Source organism: Paralichthys olivaceus, chromosome 11 (assembly GCF_024713975.1).
Source record: "Paralichthys olivaceus isolate ysfri-2021 chromosome 11, ASM2471397v2, whole genome shotgun sequence".
Classification (NCBI taxonomy): domain Eukaryota; kingdom Metazoa; phylum Chordata; class Actinopteri; order Pleuronectiformes; family Paralichthyidae; genus Paralichthys; species Paralichthys olivaceus.
In genome coordinates this window covers 16,726,258-16,745,112 of record NC_091103.1, presented here as the reverse complement: position 1 = coordinate 16,745,112, position 18,855 = coordinate 16,726,258, and the positions used below count along the sequence as shown (strand labels likewise).

Below are 18,855 nucleotides of genomic sequence, written 5' to 3'. Positions count from 1 at the left end.
CTGCTGTCAGAATCCGCAACACCATCAATAAAAAATGAAATACTGCAGTGTTTTTTTCTCAAATTTCTATACAAACCACCTCTACATTGAAAGGTGTATATTATGTACAAACTGCATTTTTTGTATACATTTTAAAATTGTATTCTATTGTCTACCTCATTCTGACTTAGGTAGATAGATAGATAGATAGATAGATAGATAGATAGATAGATAGATAGATAGATAGATAGATAGATAGATAGATAAAGATAAAGCTATACCAAGTTGTGCATTAGACTAACATAGGCAGTAATGGTGAGTGTCTTGCCTGCTGTGGTAACAACTGCATTTCCTTGGTGTGTGGATCAATAACATTTTTAACTTATGTTATCTTCTGATGTTTTGCTGGCCTGGTAGGAAATGGTATCAGGTTGAAACCAAATTTTGCTTTATCTCCTTTGTCCTGGAGATCAAACCTGGCATGATATAAAGCACAGGCCTTTATTCATCACTTTATTTTCATACTCAATCAACAGCCCGAACATGTGGCTGTATCTCTGCTGTGTCCCGACTGTTCCTGAGAAGATTCTGCTCAGTCATGTTTACTTCAGGCTGGAGAACAAACAGCACCTCATTGTGGTCGGGGTCGCCCTCATCTCTCATCTGATGATTGGTTATCCATCGTGTCAATCGTCTAGTAGCGGGCGGTCCTTGTACCTCCTTTCCTTCCGTCTCGTAATCCTATTGGTCGAGCTTTTCCGCTCCTCGATGTGATTGGTGCTTTGCAGCCTGGTGGCGGGTGGAACATTCCAGAAGTGGGCGTATCGGGAAGCAGCTGCGACAGCTCTCCAACCAGCACACCCCGAGAGTAGCCGAGCTAACATCACTATAACAACGGCGTGAAAGTGATGGATCCATCTGGTTGAACTGATCCACAGACAAGTCCACGCTCTTTAGATACCAACGAAGGAGACTCACGCTTTTGTAAGTAACTATGGCAACCACGCCGTGGCTCCCCCAGTATGTGCAACATGACTGTTGTGCTGCTAGCCACCCAAACAGCTAACACAGCGTGTGGCTAACCCTGTGGGCTAACCCAAGCTAGCCACCCAAATTAACCGAATGTGTAGTGGAACCTAAGCAATTACAGTCATAACAAACGTAAGATATATGTAAAAATAGCGAACGTAACTGCTGATCCGAATGATGGAACGTGCGTAATAATGACGTAACAATGTGAAACCAAGGAATACTGTTTGAAAGAAGGCGTAGTTCTTATTTTCTGAAAACATCTTGAATCAAAGCCAACGTGTATTTACCAGGGACCACATGTGTTTGCTTCAGATAGTCGTTCAGTTTCAGTCCCAGTGGTCAATATGTCACATTATCTGTCTTCTCTTTTCAGTTTGTGACCAACTGCTGCATCCAAACAGCCTCGATAATGGAGGGCCAAGTGACAATAGTCACCAACCCCCTTGTGAATGTGCGCATTACCAGCACCATCTACGCCGTGGAGGTTCAGCGCAGGTTCAATAGAGGGCTGTGCATCGCTGACCTTAAGGTGTGCTTTGTCTTATCCACTGATCACACGTTACCTGTCTAAAGAGATGTACAAGTTGTTTTTTCTCAGATGTAACCACCACTTTGTCTGTTGGTAAGATTGTGCAAAAACTATGGTAATGGAAATGTGCTGTACAGGTCAGAGATTAATCCAAAACACTTTGGTGGAAATCCAGATCAGTTGGGCAGATCCAGGACTCAACATCTGAATTAGAGAACTAGAATGGCCATCAGGTCAAACAGTCTTGTGTTGAAACCAAATTTAAATTCCCTACATCTGGATTTTTATTTGGATCTGCACAAAATGTCTCCCAGACATGCCTGAGGAAGTGAAAACAATTCCTGGATCTGTCCCACTTAATTCACAATCATTTTTATGGGTTCATCCCTGGCCCATACCACATCCCTCCATCAAGTTTTGTGTTAACCTGTTTAGTTGTTTTTGTGAAATCTTGCTTAAAGACAAATAGACAAGGGGGAAACAATACCTCTTTAATGCAGGTAATAATTCATGGATCTTGTTGAAACAGACTAGGCATGTTGAGAGGACTGATATTTACGAGCGTGTGCAATTGCTGCAGATCCAAATTAAAATGTGATTTCCTAAGGTGAGTGCTTTGGCGGAGGAATGCGCTCTACTGAGTCCTATTCAAGTTAATTTCTGTCTTCATGTTATCACAAATCTTATCAGCATCTGATAAATCCAATTGAATTTCATGTACTATTTTGTATTGACTTTAACAGGGAAAGTTGGAGATGGCTGTGGGCACACCTGCCTCCTGCATGGATCTGGAGTTATTCAGTGTCTCAGACAAGTTTCTGCTGAAAATGAATGACAATGACGCTTTGCTGGGCTCCTATCCTGTGGATGATGACTGCAGAATACATGTATGTAGCTGTCTTTGACATATTGTGTTAACATATGCACAGCCAGCTTCCATGGGCCGAAAGCTGATTCTGTTTATCTGCAGGCAAGAAAGAAATTGCCTCACATATCACAGCAAACAACAGATTGTGTGAAAATTGAATTGGTTTGGTTTGCACAACAATATTATACATTGACATAAGCAGAAGATGATTCTTCCCCTTAAAATTTAACTGACCAAAAAAGGCATCCCTCTAACTTGTCAGTTCTGCCAACTCCTGTCTGTCATTCTCCCATGCAAGAGAGAGTCACGTGTGTACATGTAGAATTTTTGTGAGCAGGCAAACCTATTATAGCGCTGCCAACTAAATAATGGCATCTGCAGTTTGTTTTTAAAAGCTGAAACAGATCAGAAAGACAACTATATAGTTGTCTACTACAGGGTTGCCACCACCCCCACCATCGATTGATCAGCTACAAAAGTTAATTATCTGGAGATACCCTCCCACACTAAGTTCTGCGGGTGACCTTCCCTGTGATTAAAAACTTACAAATCACCTACTGAACATAAAGAATATTGCACTTGCACCATGTAACGATATTAGCCTTGCTGACCTATTGTCGTCCATGTTTCAAATTGAAGTGATTATTATTATATTTTTTTAAAGTGACTTTGTTTTAACTCGCATGTAATTTCCTGCTCAGGTTATTGATAATAGTGGACAACAGATGGGCGAGTTTACTGATGTTTCCCAAGTGGAGAGGTTTGAACTCTCAGACCAAGCCTATGAAAAAAGAACAGGTAAAAACTTCTACACCAACACTCCAATTTCTACTTCTCATAAGATACATTTATTTTCTTCAGTGCTTATTGAAATAAGTTTGACAATATTTCCTTAGTTTAATTGTTACACATTTAAAAACATTTGCTGATTACTTAATGATTACATCAATCCCATGAAACATTAATCATGGGATCCTGACAATAACTGATAGAGAAGATGATAAATAAAATTGATTGTTAGTTGCAGTCATATTCAAAACATTGAATACCTCCATCCCACAACAGCCGTAGAAAGCTTTATTTATTTTGTGAAAAATTGACAAATGTAAAACTAGCTATTCAAACTTTTAATACTCACAGCCTGTTTTGAAGGATAATTCATGACTTTCTTTCCCTCAGACTCAGCAAGGTCGTTCATGAAGAAACATCGCGTGGGTCGCTTCAATGAGGAAGAAACAGCCAAGAAGCAAGAAGAGAACGCTGCTCGTGAGAACAAACAGAAGGCTGCTGCTGAGGCCATTTCTGTTGGCAACCGATGCCAAGTGCAGGTCCCCGGGCAGCCCACAAAGCTTGCATCGGTCATGTATGTTGGTAAGTGTGGATAAAGATTACCTGGTTTCTTTGTTGAGGAGACTAAGAAGCTACTTTCTGCAGATTTTGTTTTAACTTATGGTGACAAAGTCCCTTTACACAATTTATTAATGGAGGATGAATTATTATACATTGCTCCGATAGTTTTATGACAACAAAAGTAACTGCTGGATTGGCTGTTAAAGTGCTTCTTGTGCTGGCATGTTCGGTTTTAATTTTGTCAGTGTCGTTTACTGAATGCTGTTAAATCCACATAGATAAATAGGCCTCAAAAAATCTGTTTTGCTTGAATACTGTGTAGCGATGCCATTAACTGTTTAACCCTTGAGTGTCAATAAGAATTGACAGACATACAGATTAATATTATCGCTTAATCTTTTTTAAAAATCCTTGGACCTCGGCTCAATCTGAGCTGGTATTCTACCCTGTGGGTCTACAGTTTACAGACTACACACCAGACTGACCGACCCCACAGAATGTGGATGTGTAGCTATTTCTGAATAAATTCCGGTAGAAAAGCTGTGTGCTGAGAACGTATTAGGACTGGACTGTGAATAAGGGTTGATTGTTGTGATTGCCCGTTAAACATGTAAGCAGAACAGGAAGTACACGGTGTAAAGAATGTTGCTTTAATTTCAGGTACAACAGATTTCAAGCCAGGCTTCTGGGTGGGTGTGAAGTATGATGAGCCCCTTGGAAAACACAATGGAACGTAAGTGCACTATAATTTTATGCAATACACATTTCACCTGGCCTTGATTTTGTCCTGATTATGACTTTGTCCCCTTTTGAAAATTATGTCTCCACAGTGTTGAAGGGAAGCAATACTTTGATTGTGAGAACAAATATGGTGCATTTGTGAAGCCCCTGAATGTGATGGTGGGAGACTTCCCAGAGGAGGATTATGGTTTAGATGAGATGTAGGACTCTGTCGTTAATCTGCCCTGAAATTAAAACTTCATGCTCAAAGCTACAGTGTGTAAGATTAAGTGAAATCTAGTGGTGAAGTTGCATGTTTCAGCTCAATAACCCTCACCTCACCCCCCAGTCCAAACATGAGAGAGAACCTGTGGTAGCCGTTAGTTGTCATAAAAATGTATTCTGGTCTGGATTACTTTAAAAAACACTGCTGCCTCTTTAGAGAGGACCCACTCCTGATGTAATATGAAGTATTTAAATATAAAAGGCTCATTCTAGGGTAAAGAAAAATACAGTTCATACAATGTAGATGAAACATGAGTGAAAACATCACTAGGATTATTTCAATTCAATTTCTGCAAATAGATCCTATTCACCTAAATCTTACACACTGAACCTTTAAGGTATCCATTCATCAACCTGGAGAGGAAGAGGAGCTTTTTTTAAATGTTTGTTGGTTTTTCTCATCCTACTCTGGAAGGTTTGTTTCACAGGAGTAGATCACACCAACAAGGTTTCAACAGAGCATTTCTTCATGATAGACAACATAAGGAAGTTTCATATGTAGCTTTTCACTGAGCACACTTTCTTGCTTTAGTTGTACTTGTTGATCCCTTGCATTCTGAAGATTGATGGCATCTGACAACTATTTTCTCATGATTCATTTTATATTTCTGTTTACAAAGATGATTGTATATAATTTTTTACAGTCAACTGTAGTCTGAACAGATTTGAAGACTGTAAATTGCTAAGTGAGTGGTCTGAGGATTGGGCGACTGTACTGAAGGAAAAATGTCCTGGAAAATATTTTGACACTAAAACAAGAGCAGCTTGTATCCCTGACAACTGTGACATTCAATTGATCTGAACTGGAAACATTTTTTGAAATTCTTTATTAAAAACAGTCCCCTAATTTTTCAGGAACAATATGTCAGACAAGAAAATCATCAAAGGATTTTGAGTCAGGGCAACCTCTCTTACCTTGTTGACCAATTATCTTCCTATATACAGTAATTGATGATTATATAGGTGGATAAAAGTGTCATGGTAGGCAATGGTATATATTTCCTTTCTAAATGGCTTTTTGTGTTTGTATGTGTATTGTAAAACAGTCTATTTTTTTTAGCTTCGAAGTGGATATAGGATTTACGGCTCCATTGTTTTTTTTTCTCATTGAATTCCTCTTGTCAAATATTAAATCGTCTGCACTTTAATGTATCCAGCAAAGTTTCACATTTCCGGATTAAAATTTGAAGTCTACTCGATTTATCCAAATGCAGTCCATCAGATCAAATGTATTTATTTAATTTGCTCCTCTGTACACAAATTAATTCAATTGTTATGGAGAGTTACTCTTCAAAATCTTGTCATTGGATGCTGATCATGTCTTGAGTTCCTAATTATTTCTCAGTGTGTTATTGATTCAAAACTTTTTTAAATAGTAATGGTACATGCCCTGTAATAGGCCTGTAGGGGAAACAATGCTACTATACCCCAGAGTGGCTGTTCTGTTATGTTAGCATATACTTCAGATGGCTGCGTCCTTTGTATGAAACCAGTGACTGATCAGGATTTCACTACATTTTACAGGATTGGGGAGTTGAAGATGCAAAGTAATTGTTAGAGTTGTAGTTTCAATGTACTGGAATTTGTTCAATAGTTACTTTCACAAGAAAAAAAAATATGATGAATTACACAACTCAAATAGAGAATTTCAAATATAGGTCACAATGAGCTTCAACAAAGTAACCAGCTGGGCTTCAATGAGTAGTATATTTGACCGACAGCCAGAACTCATTGTTTATATTCAATGAAATGCTAATACCACATATTCACATATGTTCTGTTTTCCTTTAAAAAGAGGCTCTGGTCATCTCTAAGGTGCTGGTTTACAATGTGCCAACTGGTAATGCATAATAAAAATAATTTGTCACTACAGTAGCTGATGAGTTGATTTTGTGTGTGTTTTGTAACATGAACCATTTACACTCTGTCTGTCTGAAACTTCATTTATTACACCTATTATACATCTGTTGCACATCTGTCCATCCTGGTAGAGGGATCCTTCAGCTTGTCCCTCAGTCAGTGCTCCACCACTGCAAATATGTTAGTGGCGATTATAGCCGGCCAAGCAAGTTATGAATGCTATAATGAAAATTGAGCTGACTTTCCCTGTAATTACTAGAAATGTCTGCAGTCAAATATCTTAAACTGACAGTGAGGATCACCATGAACAAGAGTGAGGTGAAATATCTGTATCACCTCTTAAGGATTTTTAAATAATATTTAATAGGAGCAAGTTATGAATGTCATAACGCAGCTGCACGTACCAAGGCAGCCCCAGGTTAGATTTAAGATTGAACTGTGAGGTAAAACAAACAAGATGCAGTCTGGTTACATGTAAATGTGTTTTATTCTATTGAACGTGTCTGACACATCCTTTGTTTTTAGCAAAGCTGAGACTAACAGGAGGTCAGTCAACAGTGTACTTTTGTTATGTCTTTTTTTAAATTATTTTCAACAAACTTTATTATAAGCAGTCAACATACAGTATAAATATAACAGAAGGATAGGATGGTGATAAATTCTCACATATAAATTATGTATCAAGAAAATCAAACAGAAATAATGAATAAATGAATGAAAACAGCAACAAAGAAACAAAAAAAAGAAGAGGATGCAAGAGTTTGACTTCAAATTCATATAAACACTTTAAAGGTGTTCATTTTTTTGATGGCTTTTTTGTTTTCGGAGAGGGACATTGTTGATATTTACTGTTCCATTTCTTTCATAAATACAAAGAATTGGGGACTTTTGTTGATGTGGATGTGGAAGTTGGCAAGAAATCATATTAATGATTAAAAAAAAGCAATTATGTTGTCGCTGTAATCATGGTAACCAAATAATATTCTACAGTAAAAACACAAAATCTGAGAAAATGTTTTGAAATTATAATCTTTCCAGCGTTTATGAGTAAACTTGATTGGAGCACGTTTCTGGATACAAAAGAGTTCACATCAATGTCTCACCTGATCTTCGTCGGATAAAATCTATGAATCAGCTTAAATGACACTTCTTTGACTTTATTTATGAGGATCTATCTTCGCTGCAGGAACAGAAAGCACATTGAGAAAAGAAACTTTTCCCTACAGAGGACTGAGCTGGGGTCAGCGGGACACTGACAGCTGCAGAGAGCGATCATAGGTTCTAGATGATAGACGTCATCCCGATGACGCATACACCGACATCTCGCGAGACTCCGCGCGATTTCCCAGGCAGCAGTGTGGTGTGGCGTGTGCGCGAGAGAGACAAGGGGGAAAGATGGCGACGCAGGAGAGCGAAGCGACGAAAGACACCGTGAGCAACGGCGAGGTAAAATGAATGACAGCCCTTCTCACCACATTCACCTAACACGTCCCCGGGGAGGAGAAGGGGGAGGCCGGTCGGGGTGTGCGAGCGTGGAGTCCGGCACCGGTTAATGTTTGAACGCGTTCCCGAACACTACACGAGCCCCGGTGACGTTGTCAGTGCCGCTTGGTTTTTAAAACGACGAGCCGAGGAAGCCCGGTCGTCTGCGGGTTCGCTGTGCGGAGACCGAGCGTTTATGGCGTGGATGTCTCACCCGGACTCACACGGTGAGGTAGAGGCGACGGGACGGGGAGCTGGGTCCAGGTGTGTCGGTGTTAGCCGGCTGACTGCTGCGGGGCGTCAGAGCCTCCACAAGGCCCGAAGCTGAGCGACGCAGCTCGGCTTCAACAACCGGGCCAGTCTCCAGCAGCAGCCCGCACACATCCCTCACCCACCGCTACATCTGCTCCTCCTGTCTCTTCATTTAACATTTAGCTCAATGTTCACTTTGTAAACCACAGTGAAATACCGGTTTGGCTCTCTCTGTTAACATCCAGGATCAGGTGTAGCAACATGGTGGGAGCGAGCAACCTAGCAATTATTTTCCACAGTGACTGATGCTTATCACAAGTTAACAGAGGTCAAAGTGAATCATCACCTCTGGTTTCCTCCTGCTCTGTGTTGAGGTGATACTGAACAGTGACATGATATAACATATGGTGAAGTCTGGAGCAGAGAGCTGATGATGGTCAATTCTTTGTCAATTCACTAATAATTGAACTATTCATTATTTTTAGGGTAATTTATATATAATTCAAGTATTTGTTTCTCCGATTGGACTTTTAAATCAACAGTATTGAGCCTTGGTTTACGCCCACCATATATTAACATCAAATAGACATGGGCAATATTACAATAACAATTATTATCTCTGTGTAGTTGTCATCCATGATAATATAAAGAAGTCCAATATATCTTGGTATGTTCATGTAAGCTCAGTGAGGTGTTACACATAAATGAGCTACCACCGATTTGTCAAATGTTTTAAGTGTTTGTCATTCTTAGCCGAAAAGAGTGGAGACGAGTTTAAAACCACAACCTTCACTCAGGATAAGAAATCTGTCTTTAAACTTTTAAGAAATGATAATGGGACATCTGTCTATTTACTCATTGGTTTTTATCTTTAATGTTGATATAATCAATTTACATTTGCAATGATAAATCCCTTCAAACCCAGAAGGTTGTTCAACAAAATCTACCACTGTTTTCAATGTATTTCCAGTTTCTTGGTATCCATTTGGATAAAAAGAATGTTAAGAAACAAGTTCAAATTCTTTTTTTAATTCTTCAGGGAACCAATTTTTTTATCTGGACTTTTAGAAGCGTCTAAATACCCTTTAAAAGATCAGTTTAACATTGTTCTTTTTATCCATTGCTGGGGACTTGTCTCCCCTGGAAAGTGATGCCTGGCTCTGATATTAAATCCTAATGAAAATACACAAATGGCAGAAACTAGGGCATGGCTGCATCATGTACTTGGTGTCTTTTTTTTATATAAAATCAGCTCTATTAGTTTTGTAAGATGCAATTATGTTGTTATTGAAACCCACTGCTGATGAATCAGCTGAGATCAATTTCTGTGGTATTAATTTTGGGGAAAACACTCAGGGGTCTAATGAGATATATAACCACAGGTGATTGCTTTTCTTTTCAGTTACCCACTTGGTTTCTCTGAAGACAGGTCAGGTTTAACTGGTTTCAACACAAAACACATGGTGGAGTCAGTGTTATCCATGTCTACAAAATGAGCATTTTACTTTTACTACACATCCTCTGAATGTGGTGAAACCATTTCTATCGTTAAGTGATTTTTACTTTATTTATATATGTCTCTATTGTATTGCTTGTCTCCACCTGTGGGGGATAATTTCACTGTGGTATGATAGACATTACAGAAGTCTCCATTTCTCTGTGAACCATTGTCCTCCCTGAACTTTTTACCCTCCTCCTCCCAGACACACACAGACAATCCAGTGAGAAGTATTTACTCGGAAACCTGAATAGGTGGTTAATTGTTAATCCTTGGGGAGCCTGTAAATTGTAAATTATTATCCTAAGCTGCGGCAGGAGATAACCTATTTAGTGTGTTGGTGCATGATCTCTCTGTGTGATGGTTATTATGTTGATCGGTTCAGGAGTCAGAGATCCATGACTCTGATAGAGTTGCTTCAGTTTATACACAACAGGACATGGCAGCGAGGATGAAAAGCCCCTTTTTTAACCACTTCATGGCCTTGTAATCTTATCACAAGCCATCACATTTTCACTGTTACTCAATTTAAGGCCGTCTTGGCACCCTGTTAAAGGAGAATGACTTGTCAAACGGAAAGCTTTTTTTACCCCCAAGTATTTGTTTTTAGAGGCCAGCGGCTGGTCTCGTTTGTGTTGGTGACAACGGGGGAGATTAGATGTTTAGATACTGAACGAGTCTCATGACTTGGCATGTGCTTGTCTATTGTGTCACTTGAATAGAGTCTGGCCTTGCTGGAGGGGTGGGGGATGCATAGCCACACTGAACCTTTCAAGTGTGAAATTACGTTAAAGAACGGAGAGATTTTTATTGATCTTGAATATGCAAATATAATGGGGACTGTTAGGAGACTTATTTAAATATTTTAAAACTCCAAAGGCTTTATTGCTATAATCACAAATAAGGATCATGGTAATTAATTAAGTGAATTAAGTCAGTTAGAATGGTCTCTTTTAAATGTTTGTAATAATTTGAGGACTTTCATTTCAATAATTAATTTATTTAAAAAACATTCTGGAAAATGTTAACTCTAGTAAAAATCCCACAGAGCCTGAATATGTAATTTAAACCCAAATACACTATATTTTATATTACATAAAAAAGAAGTATTGTGTAAAGCCATATGTAACCTTCAGAAAACCTTTGTTATTAATGACACCAGTGGCTGTTCAGTGAACTACAGTCAGCATCCTGCTGCTCATGAGGAAACGTGGACCAAAACAGTGACGTGATGTACACGAGACTGAACTTGGTTAACCGGCCTCATGTGGATAGATGAGGCGCAGCACTAAAAATTAAGTGTGGACAATGGTCTGGCAATGCAAGGAAATAGTGTGATTAAGTGGCTGTAATAGGCAACTGAGAAAGACAAATTGGCAATAATGGGATTAATGCATGTAACTCTTTGGATTCTTGCATATATTACCTTTAAGTTTAGAAAAATAAAAGATAAAGAAATCCAACACAGTTTTACATTTTAGTGCCATGAACCAGAACATGTTTTTAATTAAGTGTTAAAACTGAAATCATTCAATTGCAAACTTCTTGCCATTGTGTTTGAAAACAAAGCTATTTGCCATTGTTACGTCTCTTCAGGAAAAGGCGCATAGAAAATTGTCTCAATAAACTGCTTAACGACAAAGGTCATTAGGTAGTTGATCATGAGTTGTGTATTTATGGTTTTAGGTGAGCAGCAATGGAACTGTTGCAGCAACAGATGGCCAGACTGTGGAAACAGCTGGAAATGCACAGGACCCTCAGCAGCAGCAACAAGCACCAAATGCCTGGCAGGTTATTAAAGGAGTCCTCTTCAGGTGAGTTTGTCTTTTTGTCTTAATCTGAAAAGCAAAGATAAAACCTAACTCTGATGCTGTGGATGTATTAAAGGTTATACATACAATATTCACTAACACTAGATGTCAACTCTGAGCAAAATAAACCCAGCACACCTCCCCCTCCCTTATTCAAATGCCAGTGTGATGTCTATTTCCCAAAAAGAGGGAAGTAAAGAAAACCACAAACAGACAAAAGGATGATTTATGATGCAAGAGACCTTTCCCTGAAAGTATGAGTTTAATGCAGTTGGACTGGATACATTTTAATCTGAATAGCCCTCAAGTTCCACTTACAACTTTTTCCCCCTCTTATCCTTCACTAAAAAACCTATGTTAATCAATCTTCTTTTCTTGGTTGTGTTTACTCTTGTTTCTCCAGAATCTTCATAATCTGGGCGATCAGTAGTTGGTTCCGCCGAGGGCCATCCACGCCTGACCCCAACACACCAGCTGGGGCACCCAGAGTACCCAGCAGGAACCTCTTCCCCAAGGAAACCCTCATGGTATAATTAAATATTTTTGATTTATGCTTTTCATCTTCACCCCTCATATTCCCATCTCCTTAAATACCTGCACAGCAAACAAATGATATTTTTCCCTCTTAGAGTAACCGTCTCACTGCTTCTGTAATGTCATAAACACACATTTTCTCTCTGTCTCTGCAGGACCTGTATGTTTATGTGTCCCAGGAGGAGGTGTTCTCTGACTTCAACAACACAGACTCCCTGTTCTGGTTCCAAAGGGACCTCATCTATGGAGACTGGAACATGGGAGAAGACAGGGACGGCTGCTACCAGCACAATGAGGAGATCGACATCCCAGAGGTGGGGATAACTTATAGAGGGGAGAGGGAGGTGCAGTGTGAGAGTTGGGGGAGGGTTAATAGACCTAAATAAAACTTAATAGATCTTTTACTTGACATGAATATTTTCCCTGTGTGGTATTTGCTTGCAGGAGGTTCAGCAGAACGGTTCCCTTTACATTCACGTGTACTTCACTAAAAGTGGATTCCACCCAGACCCCAAACGCAAGGGACAGTATCGAAGACTGGCAACAGTTCATTCAACACGAAGTGAGCACATCTGCAAAAGACACACATTGTAAATTTTACACCAAAGCTCTAGTAACAGTGTGGACGGTTAACCTTTACCTTTAACTCTGGCAGTGCTGAATAAATTCAAACGAAGAAAATTTATGAAGACCAAGAATCTGCTAACAGGAGAAACAGAAGCAGATCCTGAAATGATCAAGGTTTGTATATTTTGTTTTATTTTGTGCACTGTAGATCTAGACTGATACATCAGCCAATAAATCCAAGGGATCTCTACCAATTAATGTTTAATTATTTTAGTATGCTATATTTAAAATACCAAAATATTTAGACATATCAGAAATCCAGTATCTACCAGGTTATAACTTTTTCTTAATTTAATTTACTGGTTGGTTGAATATGCCTACTGAATTTTTTTGCACACACTTGATTGAAGTGACCTCTTGTGCAAATTTACTGCACAAGAAAGTTTGTCAGAGTGAATTTTTTTTTATCTTTTCACAGAATGAATGTTACCAGTTAAAATATTAGTAAAGTATTTACTGAAGTTCTTCGTAACTAAAGGAAAACTCTGAAATGTGTTTGACAGCGAGCAGAGAGCCACGGTCCAGTGGAGATTATTTCTCATTGGCATCCCAACCTCACCATCAACATGGTAGATGACCACACAGCCTGGGTCAAAGGCTCTGTCCCACCTCCTCTAGACCAACGTAAGTTCTTCTCGCTGACCTTTGTGTCATTACTGCGAGAGGCTGTAATTGTTTGCAATTTTTTAGGTTTTAACTGCAACAGATTTTTAACTTCTCTGTATTGAACATAGATTTCTTGAAGTTCTGTGTCTTTGACATTTCCACTTTTCTACCCTGTCTATCACTAGATGTGAAGTTTGATGCAGTCAGTGGCGACTACTACCCCATCGTGTACTTCAACGACTACTGGAACCTGCAGAAAGATTACTACTCCATCAACGAGACCCTGACAAAGCTGCCGCTGCGTCTCAACTACTGCCCACTGTCCTTGTGGCGCTGGCAGCTGTATGCTGCCCAAAACGCTCGCTCACCATGGAATTTCCTGCCTGAGGACACTTACGAGCAGTCTGACGAAGACCAGGACTCTGTGAAGGTATGAGTTCAAGGGTCTCAGAGAGAAACTGGAGACAAACGGTTGAAAATGTAATGAGATAGAAGTGTTGGTTCTTAGACACAGGTTTTTGTTAAGGTTCTGTCAAGTAGACCAGCAGTAGTAATGTTATAAAAATAATAATTATTATTATTTAGGTATTTAGATCTTGTGGGTGTCGCTGCAGTCGAACGTGATCTTTCTGATAATAAAAAATGAGCTTGTCTTACATCTAACCTGGGATTAAAACACTCATTGTATAGGTGGCCCTTTTGGAAACCAACCCATACCTGCTGGGACTCACCATCGTTGTCTCCATTGTACACAGCATCTTTGAGTTTCTTGCCTTCAAGAACGGTAAGATCACAACAAACCAGTCTGTATTCAGAATTGATTGTACAGTGTCTGTCAAACTCTTAATGTCACCTCACCACCATCTCCTCCTCAGACATCCAGTTCTGGAACAGCAGACAGTCTCTTGAAGGTCTTTCTGTCCGCTCCATCATATTTGGAGTGTTTCAGTCCCTGGTAGTGCTGCTGTACATTCTCGACAACGAAACCAACTTTGTGGTGCAGGTCAGCGTCTTCATCGGTCTTCTCATTGACTTGTGGAAAATCACCAAGGTCATGGATGTCAAGGTAAGTCAGAACAACTCTTGAGCTCCTGTCTTCTGTCGTTTTTAATAAAACACCTAATGTGGTTTGTCTCACTGATGATCTCCCCAAATCAAAAAAGAGGTTCAGATGAAGTTTAGCTTGAATAAAAACCAGGAAACTTCTCTTCTAAACTTGACACAGTGTTGACTTTTAGAAAAGTCCTCAAAAATGTATGGATTGATAATAAGCCATATATGTTAATCCAACTGTCCTTTGTTCCCCCTTTTCAATCCAAATGCTAACATTTTATATCTCTACATTACATTTCTTCTTCCTGCTGTTGTACCCTCATTCAAGTAACCACATTTTTCTTCTTTGCTTAGCTGGACAGAGAGAACAAAATCCTAGGGATATTCCCAAGATTAGTATTCAAAGACAAGTCAACATATGTGCAGTCTTCAACCAAAATCTACGACGACGTAAGTTCAATACTCAACACATTCATAAGGCGCTGTTTGAAAACCAATCAGTAATAAATTTTTAACTGGTCAGTTTTGACTAAGCAGAAAGTTGAAGGATGATTCCTTTTCTCTCATTCAATGAACAGATGGCCTTCAAGTACCTGTCATGGCTGCTCTACCCTCTGTTTGGCTGCTATGCTGTCTACAGTTTATTGTACGTAGAGCACAAAGGCTGGTACTCATGGGTTCTCAGCATGCTCTATGGCTTCTTGTTAACCTTTGGTAAGTAAGACATTTATACACTACTAATGTTTATTCAATATAAGATAGAAGAATTATAAATAGACAGCTGGCACATATTTATATCATATTGTAACGCTTTATTTCATTTATGTAATTATTGCAATCAAAGTTTTCTAGTAGATAGATAGCATGCATAACACAACACAAGACAATATATTACATTCAGTAAAGTCAATGGTGAACAGTTAACAAAACAAATACTTTTAACAAAGTTAGGTTGCATATAACAAAGCTTTATTATTTAATTTCTGATATTTTTGTCATTATATATATATAAAAAAAATCTGCTCTTTGTTTCTGATTTTTATGTTTGGTTCCAGTTCATGTAAATCTGTTTTCTAAGGCCGGTGGTACAGCTGATTATTATTGCACATCTTCTGTTGCATCACTTGCATCATGGTTACGTATTATTCCCAACAGCCTTTGCCACTGTGCTGTGTATTATTAGATTCTCAGCCATGTTGCCTCCCGTCTGATTTACTGCTTTTGGTGTAAAAAGTCTTCCATGACCTAAACCTGCTCCTTCCTCTCTCACTTTTCTTTAGGTTTCATTACAATGACGCCGCAGCTATTCATCAACTACAAAATGAAGTCTGTGGCCCACCTCCCATGGAGGATGCTCACCTACAAGGCTCTTAATACCTTTATTGATGACCTGTTTGCCTTCGTCATCAAGATGCCCATGATGTACAGGATAGGATGCCTCAGAGATGGTACGTCTTCTCTGAACCAGACGTTGATGTTTTGCATTTTTCAATGAATTTAAGTCAATAATCACCCAATCGAAACCAAAAGCTATTTTGTAAAGTTCCTTTGGTCACCATTTTTAGTTTGAAGTTTGAGAGGAGTAAAAGTAGGAGGACAATTTATCCTTAAAGATTTGGATGGTCCTTCTGTTCAGAGGAACTGTAGAACCATTGTCACTCATACATTGTATGTTATCTAACACCAAATCACCACTAGTCTGCGATGACTGTCACTTTTTACTGGAAGGTCATTATCTCAGTATGCTTGATGAAGATTAATAGTGGCCGCAATTATGATTGGTTTAATAATGTGAAAGCTCCCAAGTTGTAAATTTGGGAAACACATTTTTACCTAAACTATGCCGATGTTGATACAGCTGACGTCATCTTGCGCTTTGACAGAATTTGGAGCCAGATTCTGTGCAGTAGTGATCGTGGTACACACACACACACACACACACACACACACACACACACACACACACACACACACACACACACACACACACACACTCGTGGGTCAGCTTCAGCTGTCAATCATGACCTTTCACTTTGATTTTATAGCATCCATTAACTAATTAAAATCATATTTGGAATATGAACACCTGAACATAAATCACTGTGAAAAGAACTACCTCAAATGTCATAAACCATCTTTTGAAGAAATGTGTTCAACATGCACTTTGACATTTTAGTTTGGTCCCTTCTGCTAATATTGAGGAGGCAAAATGTATGACTTATACTGCAGCCAGCCACCAGGTAGCGATCAAGATGATATAGTTTCACTTTTGTGGAGCTGGTATGTTGCCATCCTTACGTGCAGTCTGATTTTTACAATGAATTGATAATAAAATGTTATTTAATTATTTGGCTAAAATCAATTTCCTCTTCTGCAGATGTGGTGTTCTTCATCTACCTTTACCAGCGCTGGATCTATCGGGTAGATCCCAACAGGGTCAACGAGTTTGGCACCAGTGGAGTAGACCAGAACAAGACAGCGGCAGCAGACGGTGCTCCTGCAGTAGAGGGTGCTCCTGCAGCAGACGGTGCTCCTGCAGCAGACGGTGCTCCTGCAGCAGACGATGAACCTGCAGTAAGCGATGATCCCGCAGCAGGTGATGCTCCTGCAGCGGCTGCCCTCACAGACAAACCAGAGGGGGAGAAGAAGAACGATTAAGCAAGACCACGCCCTCACTGCCGGGGCAAAGAGGACTTGTGGAAACAAGGCAGGGAGGGGCGTCATTGTTTAGCTGTCATGGACACCGCTACAAAAAAAGATGCAGTTCAACTGTTCCCTCTGATTTCTGTGTGGATCCACAGAGAATCATATTCAGTGTAGACTTGGTAAATTCTTATTTCTGTTTCCTGCCCATTCCTGCCCTCTCGTTTTGCGGTTCAAGTGAAGTAAAACAAAACGTGTTGTACTGTATTCTGTTTGATTTCTCAGAGGGTAACGGTGTCTTGGAGTAGAGGTTGGGAGGGGAACGGGTCGCAGTTATACTATACCTTTCTTTTTTATACAGGGAAGAAAGAGGCCAAGTGCAACTTTTGTTATTTGTGTCGATTCCTTGTGAACTTTTCTTTTCATTCCATGTGAGCACCGTGTTTCCGATCGCCTGGAAAACGGTGAGTAGTGCGGGAGGAAAACTGGAAAGGTCCTGAGCCATGGTGGGGGATGAAAATGGGAGGTGACTGGAGACGAGACGGACGACCCTATAGAACACTACCCACAAGAAAGTGACTACTATCCTCAATTTTAAACAAATGGTTAATGTTCTTTACTTGAACACAAAAAATAACAGCCTTGTTGGTATTAATATAAATATATTAATATTGTCAATGACTTAATTTTTGTTTTTCGGTCACTTAAGCATTTTTTTGTATGTCCTCAAACTGTACAGAATTTCAGCTTGTCATGTTAATAATACAGATGTCAAAACTGTCTAGCAATACCTAATTTGCGAGTTTAATTTTTAATTTTCCCCCTCGGCTGGATGCTTGATTTTCAAATGTTTCACGCTCCGAGCCAAATCACCTGGACGGTGGAGACAGTCAGGTGTGTGCTGGAACAGTTACAGTGTCTCTTGTTGTTGAGTTCTGTAAAATCCTGAAACAGAGGGTTTGATGTTGGTACATATTAAATTTTGAGCATTCATGTTTATAGTAAAACTTAAGTGTGATTTAAAATGTCTATGCAAAGATTTGTTTATTTTTACTGTGTTGACTTTTTAGTGCTTTTTGAGTTCGAGAACAGACTTTTTGCATGAAACCTTATATTTTTCATGCTGATTTTTATTGATGTTAAGAGGAAATACAGTTTGTGTGCTTATGCGTCATGCGCCTTATGTGGTTAGGCTTTTGTACTCCTCAGTTTGATCATTAGTCAAGGCTCGAGTCAAAGGCTGCAGCTAATGACATTTTCGTTGTTATTTTCCCTGGTTAATTGTTTTTATTTAAAAATGACAGAAGATTATGTAAAGTGATGACTTCAGAACAAAAGTCTTTAAGGTCAGATATTCAGTTTACAAAGGAATAACAAATGAGATGGAAACTCATTCAATCGGTTGAAAAAAGGAAATATTTACTATTCTTGTTCAGAAAAACAGGCCCAAATAGTTAACTTTGAAAATAGTTACATTTATATAATAGTTTATTATCCTGTGATTGAAGCTGGTTAATTTCAACTGCTGATTATAGGTTATATTATCTGTGGAAAGATCAGCAACTTGGAGTAATGCTGCGACAATATACTAAATACAATAGTTGTGTCTATAATCATTTAACCCTTTCAGAAATATGACTTAAAAGTGTATAATATAGGTTGCTATGGTTAAATAATGGTAGTTTAGATGAGGGATGTGAGGCCAAATGTGTTTGCTCTCACCTAC

At 39.1% G+C, this 18,855-nt stretch overlaps 2 protein-coding genes across 2 annotated transcripts; both read left to right on the top strand.

Moving 5' to 3' along the window:
* The first annotated feature begins 725 nt into the window (after positions 1 to 725).
* Positions 726 to 6,638, top strand: tbcb (tubulin folding cofactor B). The gene is made up of 7 exons (XM_069534926.1): positions 726 to 963; positions 1,385 to 1,540; positions 2,284 to 2,427; positions 3,110 to 3,206; positions 3,588 to 3,779; positions 4,419 to 4,491; positions 4,589 to 6,638. Exons 2-7 carry the CDS (start codon positions 1,421 to 1,423, stop codon positions 4,701 to 4,703), a joined length of 741 nt encoding a protein of 246 aa, XP_069391027.1. The 5' UTR covers positions 726 to 963; positions 1,385 to 1,420; the 3' UTR covers positions 4,704 to 6,638.
* A 1,273-nt stretch (positions 6,639 to 7,911) lies between these two features.
* clptm1 (CLPTM1 regulator of GABA type A receptor forward trafficking) lies at positions 7,912 to 18,154 on the top strand. Its single transcript, XM_069534914.1, has 14 exons — positions 7,912 to 8,069; positions 11,542 to 11,669; positions 12,070 to 12,193; positions 12,356 to 12,514; positions 12,645 to 12,762; positions 12,856 to 12,941; positions 13,331 to 13,451; positions 13,619 to 13,863; positions 14,124 to 14,217; positions 14,309 to 14,499; positions 14,841 to 14,936; positions 15,065 to 15,200; positions 15,767 to 15,934; positions 16,864 to 18,154. Exons 1-14 carry the CDS (start codon positions 8,019 to 8,021, stop codon positions 17,142 to 17,144), a joined length of 1,998 nt encoding a protein of 665 aa, XP_069391015.1. The 5' UTR covers positions 7,912 to 8,018; the 3' UTR covers positions 17,145 to 18,154.
* Positions 18,155 to 18,855: the final 701 nt, after the last annotated feature.

Coding starts and splice junctions, on each gene's coding strand:
- clptm1 (XM_069534914.1), top strand. CDS start 8,019: ATGGCGACGCAGGAGAGCGAAGCGACGAAAGACACCGTGAGCAACGGC. Junction 12,763..12,855: donor AACAGTTCATTCAACACGAA/GTGAGCACATCT, acceptor TAACTCTGGCAG/TGCTGAATAAATTCAAACGA. Junction 15,935..16,863: donor GATAGGATGCCTCAGAGATG/GTACGTCTTCTC, acceptor CCTCTTCTGCAG/ATGTGGTGTTCTTCATCTAC.
- tbcb (XM_069534926.1), top strand. CDS start 1,421: ATGGAGGGCCAAGTGACAATAGTCACCAACCCCCTTGTGAATGTGCGC. Junction 2,428..3,109: donor ATGATGACTGCAGAATACAT/GTATGTAGCTGT, acceptor TTTCCTGCTCAG/GTTATTGATAATAGTGGACA. Junction 4,492..4,588: donor CTTGGAAAACACAATGGAAC/GTAAGTGCACTA, acceptor ATGTCTCCACAG/TGTTGAAGGGAAGCAATACT.